General features: G+C 32.6%; 1 protein-coding gene across 3 annotated transcripts; it reads right to left on the reverse strand.

The window, feature by feature from the left end:
• Positions 1 to 845: 845 nt before the first annotated feature.
• LOC104229119 (uncharacterized) lies at positions 846 to 4,847 on the reverse strand. 3 transcript variants are annotated; one of them, XM_009781703.2, is made up of 4 exons: positions 4,412 to 4,847; positions 4,109 to 4,252; positions 3,776 to 3,986; positions 846 to 1,189 (listed from the first exon to the last, which is right to left on the reverse strand). In XM_009781703.2, the coding sequence occupies exons 1-4, from the start codon at positions 4,712 to 4,714 to the stop codon at positions 1,134 to 1,136; spliced, it is 714 nt and encodes a 237-aa protein (XP_009780005.1). In that variant the 5' UTR covers positions 4,715 to 4,847; the 3' UTR covers positions 846 to 1,133. The 3 variants fall into 3 exon arrangements, with proteins under 3 accessions (XP_009780005.1, XP_009780004.1, XP_009780002.1); XM_009781702.2 differs by having other exon boundaries at positions 3,779 to 4,025; XM_009781700.2 differs by having other exon boundaries at positions 3,776 to 4,025; positions 4,412 to 4,845.
• Positions 4,848 to 7,347: the final 2,500 nt, after the last annotated feature.

Raw genomic sequence — 7,347 nt, forward strand, 5'->3', positions numbered from 1 at the left:
TCTACAAAAAACAATTCAATTTTTGCAAAAAAATATATTTTTTTCAGTTTTTTAAAGCATTTTTTTTTGTAAAATTGAATTTATTTTTGTAAAAACTGAAAAAAATTGTTAACAAAATATTTTCGCATTTTTAAAACTGGAAAATAATTTCAACAAAATATTTTCGTTTTTGAAAAAAAAAATCAGTTTTTTTAAAGCACTAAAAAAATGGAAAAACAAATTTGTAAAAACTGATTTTTTTTTGTAAAAACTGAAAAAAATATTTTCGTTTTTTAAAAACTGAAATTTTTTTAAAAAAAAACTTAAAAAAATGAAAATTGGGGTCGGGTCGTGGGTTTTTTTTAAAACGGGTCGGGTAAAAAATGGTTCATTTTAATCTAGTGTTGTCACGTGCCATTTAAATAATAATTATTATTTTTAAATCAGCATTGACATAATAGTCAAAGGGCATAATTGAACCAAAAAGATGAATGAAAGGGTATTTTTAGCTCAATAAATGGGTGAAGGGTATTTTAAAACTTTTTCCAATAGTCCGGGACATTTTTTAACCCTTTTCCGCTTCTTGTGCGGACCTATCTGGAACAGCTTAGTTTGATTTGTAAAGTAACTCAACTTTTAAAAACAAGGGCACGTATGTTTAAATTTATGGGAAACTTCTCCAAGAAACAAACAAATACTATTATATGGTTTGAAACCAAACAAAAATCTTGTCTGAAAAGTAATAACAACTCAAAACATGAGGTTTCTCGCAAAACATAACTATACTGCGAAAACTAACCTTCCAAAACTTTAAATCTAAATCAAATCAAATCCAAAGGCGACCAGAAGCTGTATTTTCAAAAGTTTAAAAAAGGGCCTGTGTAGGCATAAGTAGGAGCATTATTATAATACACAGATTTGAAAGGAGTCATATTACAATTGTCAGATGAAGACACCAAAAGACAGGTCCCTTTGGCCTTTGCCAAAGAATTATTGGCAAAGACAAAAGTTAACAAACAGCCATATGCTAGTTCAATTTATACATAATACTATCTAAGGAACAAACTACTATATATAGACCATGTTATATCAATTGGTCCAATTTTTCTAGCTCATCTCACGAGAGAAGAGGCTTTGCTATTCCTCTTTGCTTGTTATATGCATGGATAGCTCTGACCAGTTTGCTGAACCTCCTGCCTATTTCTACCACCTGCTTGCTCATACATAAATATCAATCAGAATTTCACCCTATAAAAAAAAACCACCATAGACATCATGAAATTAACATCTAATTTGTGATAAACAGCCATTCATCAACGAACTTAACTATATCTAGCTTAGGAGTCCAATTCTTCATAGTCCTCATTATCATAAAAGAAGTATGACCGTAAACCCGAAAAGTGATAAAAATGAAGAAAAAAAAATAGAGCTGATGAGTAGTTCAACTGAATTCATTGAGTAAAATGGTTGAGTACACAGATAAAAAGTCAAATGGCTAAAAGATACAGCTTTACTTGTAAAAGAAAAACATAGCAATTCTGCTCCAAATTCCTAATTAAAGGGTAGCGCACCCTACAATTTTTTTAGATTTATTTTTAAAATGATGCCAACTTTATCACAGCTCAATTATTCAACTCTGTACCAGGTAATATTGGCCATCAAATTTTAGCAGTATATACATTGAGAGTGTTGTAATGATAGATAATCAAGAATTGGCAAAGGGGGCCTGAGACTGCAGGGGATTTGGGACCTAGCATTCAAGTAGATAGGCAAAGAATGTCACAAATCCTCCCCTTAAACAAAACTGCCAAAGTAATTTTTAACAGAAACTACAATCAAACAAATAGTATTTCCAGAATGACCTAAAGATCTATCCCTCATTCAACTGCAACAAGGGGGAGGGAGAAGGAAATTGTAATTAATCCACTGTTCTAAGCTTTGTTTCCCAAAATTTGACATCACAATGAACTGCAATATATAAATCAAAAGATATATTTTCCCCCCATGTCAGTTGCTATTCCCAAAAGACAACTATTTTCAACCTTTTCCTTTGAAAAAGTGTAAAGATGAACAAAGAAAAGATGAAACCTGACTCAGCTAAGAATAAATAGGTCATGAAAATTTATAAAGTCACACAAGTACTATGGCCTTCGTACTCACTTTACCTGTATAACGTGATGTAAAGTAGTATGCGAAACATCAAATTTTTGCTTCACAAAATTAGCACTATAGAAAGATCAGGAAAATAACTTCCTGTTTTGAAATTGGATAGAAGTGCAGAGAGGCTAAAATTTCTGCGTTAAGGGGAATAGTGACAAATAATAGTACTTTTCAATTCTCCCACAAGAGAGAATATTAGCAGGTTTAAATAAATAAATAAATTTGTTTCTTTCCTCTTCTTCTTGTCAAACTAAAAAAGGAATATGGAGAATTATACAATTATTCAGTTTCCTTCCCCCTTTCTTTCCATAGTATATGCATGGGTCCCAAAAAACATGTTGATATCAATCGAGTTAAACAGAGTATCATTCAGAAATGGATTAGTTTCCCTTTTCCAATTCACCAAAAAGGTGTAGGGCCGAAAAATTCAAAATTAAATGGGTAATGGGCGGGTATGAACTACGACCACTACCCCCCTCCCCCTTCTTTCCTTTAAGATTTAAGAGGCAGGCCAAAACCACTTGTATCTACTCCATGACCCAGTGTTCCATCAACTTGTTATTCGTAGTGTTCGGATTAGCTTGCGCACATTACAACTAATTTTATGGGGTACCTATTATCTCCCACCAGCAACATGTACCAAGTAACTCTATTCACCAAGATAGGACGAATTACTTAGTATTTTTTTGTCTCTGATAACTCTATTCCCCAAGGCTTGAACGTATAAGAAAAATCACTTGATATTTTTTGTCTCCAATAAGGATTTAACCTCAAACCTCATGATTCCACCAACCCACTTTATTGACCATAAGGTCACACCCTAGATAATCGAGTAATTTTATCTACCAAAACTTATGCATGTGAAAAGAACCACATCTTTGAGGACTAGTAGTTGCCTTTCTTCATCTCTAATTTTATACTAGTACTATTATGTATAAGCGACGTCTACTGCCTCTTTTTTCTCCTTAACAGATTTAATGCTGGACCATACCTTAATAAATAAGCAGGCTGTTTTCTGTTATTGGATAAATTAGTTTTAACATCATTAAAAACACCCATTTTCTTTTCTTCACTTAAGAGGTATTTTCTCAACACAAGTTCAAGATTTACATCTTAAATACTACTACTCCATATGTATTTGGTATCATCTAATATCCATCTCGGTCAAGCACAACACTCGCACATCCTCAGTCACACACCATTCATACTTAGTATACCCCAAATGGCAATGCAAATAACCCACCCAACAACCAACCTAACACTCACTTACCACCATCATCTTGCAAAAAAGGCAAAACAGATCACAAGGAACCCATAAACATACAAGAATTAATTTTTGCACTTATGTCAAAACTCAAAATAACCATTCTAGCTCACTGTCTTATATAACTTGGGTGACAAAAGTTTTATTTGTTCCTTTTTAAATAACATATCTAGTCAAACAAATTGAAGTAGTAGCATTTTGCATGTGATGTCACTCGCTCACTGATTTCGTCTATCTCATTCACGTTGAATGAATGAATTTCAAGTTAACCATACAATGAAATTAACAGTAGGATATAATAGAATAATGTTCTAGAATAAGAGTGGTCAAAAGCAAATTAGATTAATTAACTCAATGATATGATTGACTTACCACCTTGTCTCTTTCTAGCATGAGGATGATTACGATAATCGTTGATGTTAGTGGGTACTCTCGGAAGGAAAACACCTGTTCCACCACAAGTAGAACTACCTCCTCCTCCGTTACCATATCCACTTCCCACAAATGGCAAAAACCGGCTTCCCATGAACCGGTTTTCATTTATTCTCAGGTTACGCATTCTCATGAACCGGTTCTCTTGCATCTGCAAAACCCTACTTCTTGCTTCAATCAACCTCTCAACCTATCAATATATGCATGAACTACCGTTTTTTAAGAAAAATATATCCAGAAATAATACGCAATTATTTCAAGTTTCAACTCTACCTGGGGTTGAACCGGTGTATAAAACTGGTACGGATAAACCGGGGGTGGAACACCGATCTGAAGCAGCTCTTCCCCTCTATTTCGTTCAACACAGCCAGAAAGTGAACAATCCGTACAGCTGTACCTCTCTGCCGGTCTGAACCGCTGAACATTACAAACAATGAAGAAATATTTAAAAACATAGTAAAAGCAACAAAAATAGAGCTCCCATGAACAGTAAAAATGGAAACACATAAATAAAATATGGAAGACTCTTTATAACATAAAATAAAAGTAAAAAATGCCGCAGGAAAAAAAAGGTACCTCAGAAATGGGAAATGATTTTGGAACAGAGTGGGGTTGGTGGTTACGTTGATGAAGAAGAGAAAAAGCAGCGAAGCGTTGAATGATATTATCATTATCAGTTTCTTGTTGTTCATCCATTAAAGAGAGATGATCATTGTGATGAATACAAGAGTAATAACAGCAGCAAGTACAAGTATTGGGGTGGTTGTTTTTGAACTTAAACTTGGGAGAAGGAAATGTAACTGAAACTTCTTCTACAGGGAAAATATCAGACGGTAGCCATAACATTCCATCATCCAGATTTTCAGAAGAATCCTCCATTTTCTTCAAAATCAGAGTAGAGACCAGAGTATGTATCTCTTGAAATTTGAGAGAGAGAGAGAGAGGTGTTTTCAAATTGACGTTACGAATTCTTTTTCGTCTGCTTAAAGAAGAGAGAGAAGAAAAGAGAAGTGGGTTGGGTCACGTGACCAGATGATTAGGGAAAAATGGGGCACGACCCAATAACTGGAAGCGTAGTGATAGGGACGGGGTCAGTGGTCACTACCATTTTTGGGTTTCTTCTCAACTTCGTAGAGCAGCGTGACTTCTCCATTGGGAAGTTGACACGTGACAGCTCGGGGAGTTGCTGTAAATTGTTTTGGTTAATTTCGCTTTCACCCCTTTTAAGTTTTACAAAACTTGGGTAAAGTAATAGTACTTTTTTTCTTTTTTTTGACAGAAGGGTAACGTTTTTTGCAAAACCATTCTTTTTTCTAACCAAAGGTCACTAAAAAAACTTTTTTCATTTTTAGATAAACTAAAAAATTATTCTACAGGTGTTATTTAATTTTTACAAAGCTGAAAAACTTATAGTACTATATTTTGGTGTTTGGTTGAAAAACTTTTCTAAATGGCTGAAAAAAGATATTCAAAAACAAATCTTTAAAAAGAACGCCTTAATAAAAGTTGAGAGGAAACTATGAGGTCGTTTGGTAGAGTGTGTTAGAGAAAATAATGCATACATTAGCTTTGTGTATTAGTAATGTTTTGTTTGATACACATTTTTAATCTATGTATAACTAATACAAGCTTTAGTTATACACTCTATTTGGTATTATCCTATGTATAGTTAATGCATAGAAAACCATGGCATTAGTTATACAAAGGCTATTAATGCATGCATTATCATGGTTAAAGACAAAATTATCCTTAAAGTCCCTTAAGTTAAAGAATATGGAGGGTATTTTTGTAAATAATTAAATTTCTTAAAAATTATGCAATGTATTTTAATTTTTAACACACCACGCCAAACAATGCATAAAAAAATTCTCTGTATAACTAATGCTTGCATTATTAACCCATGCATTACTAACCCCTGCATTACTAATGCACCTTATTTAGTATTATTTTTATACGCCCTACCAAACGACCCCCATGAGTTATGGAGGATTGCTTTACGAAACCAAATGACTCTTTTTTCTCGAAGAATATGTACGTGTAATACTTTCTTTACTTTCTGTTAGTATTATGAAGTATCGAGTGTTATTTGTATATTATGTCTCTTTATAATTTATAATTTAAGAAAATATTTTTTTGTGATCTCTTATGTGTAAAAGACAGATTTCTTACGTATAAAAGTAAACCTCTGAGACATAAAAACTCATATTAAGCAAAACCAACACAAAATAATGATTTTGAGCCCTTTATTATTATTATTTCTTTTATTCTACTTTATGTGATTATATCCCATGTAACTTTAATGACATAATTTTAAAGTCACACAAAATGTTATAATATATTTAAGACCATAAATTTCAATATTTTATACCAACAAAAATATCATGACATGTTTAAATCATAATTATCAAAAGTACTTTATTTTTTGGTTAAATTTTCATGTCCAATCAAATAGTTTCACATAAATGGAATTGAAAGTGTGTGTGATGCTTGAAGTTGAATAAATTTACCAGTTAGTCATTATACTTTTGCTGATTACTCTAATTTTGCTTAGAATCAAATAATTAGTGGAGTAATTGTTGAACTCTTCAGAAAGTCATCAATTTTTAACGGAGTCAAATTAATGTTTGACCAAAAAATATAACTATTGGTTCAAATAATTGAATTTATGTGATAATGGGTGAAACTTAGTTAATAATAATATTTCTAGATATGACTTCCGAAAATGTGATTAACGTCGAATTTGGTAGAAAAGTTATAATAGTATGTAATAACTATTCCAAACGGTATGAGCAATAATGTAGCATTTAATAACAATGAATAACAATAACTGACATTTAAGTATATGGGGAGTGATTCATCCAATAAAGGATGAACTAGATGGTTGTTCCTCCTGATAATAATGAGTGACAAACAAATTCTTGAATATTCGGATTATTCTCGAATCGATGGAAAAGTAGGGAATAATATATATAAGAATCTTGATGAAAAGGTAGAGTTTGGATCTTAGCGAGAGAGAAAGAGAATCTTTTTCTAAAATCTATTCTTGCAAATGAGTCTCACGTGCCCCATCATTGTCCTTTCCTCTATTTATATGAGACATTATCCTAATAAATCCTAATAGTACAAGTGTAGAGAATATCCACTAGAATATCCTCTTTAATACCCTATTTCGAAAACTAGTCGTTACAGGTTCATCAACGGTGTTCGACCTCGACCATTATTGACTTCTCGATCTCGGCTCTCGTCCTCTTGGACTATGACTTTTGCTGCTTTCTGTTCTATTTCGACTAACGATAGCTCGGAAGTTCTTTCTTTAGCGTCATCTTATCTTAAATATTCAAAGTTAGCTTTTGACTCATACAATTAACGCAGTCGATTCTAGGTGAGGTCGATCAAATTTAGATATAATGTTGCAAGTCTGAGACTGTTTTGGATCTCATAAACAAATAGATGATATTACAATTTTGTCTAACAATAATGAGGTAATTACTAATTAGAGGATTATGGATCGA

The sequence above is a fragment of the Nicotiana sylvestris genome, chromosome 7, assembly GCF_000393655.2.
Source record: "Nicotiana sylvestris chromosome 7, ASM39365v2, whole genome shotgun sequence".
NCBI classification, from domain to species: domain Eukaryota; kingdom Viridiplantae; phylum Streptophyta; class Magnoliopsida; order Solanales; family Solanaceae; genus Nicotiana; species Nicotiana sylvestris.

What these genes read in the sequence shown, in the direction of transcription:
- LOC104229119 (XM_009781700.2), bottom strand. Translation starts at nt 4,714, where the DNA reads ATGGAGGATTCTTCTGAAAATCTGGATGATGGAATGTTATGGCTACCG. An exon ending in AATCATTTCCCATTTCTGAG is followed by an intron (nt 4,253 to 4,411) that starts GTACCTTTTTTT and finishes TGTAATGTTCAG; the next exon opens with CGGTTCAGACCGGCAGAGAG. An exon ending in ATACACCGGTTCAACCCCAG is followed by an intron (nt 4,026 to 4,108) that starts GTAGAGTTGAAA and finishes ATATATTGATAG; the next exon opens with GTTGAGAGGTTGATTGAAGC.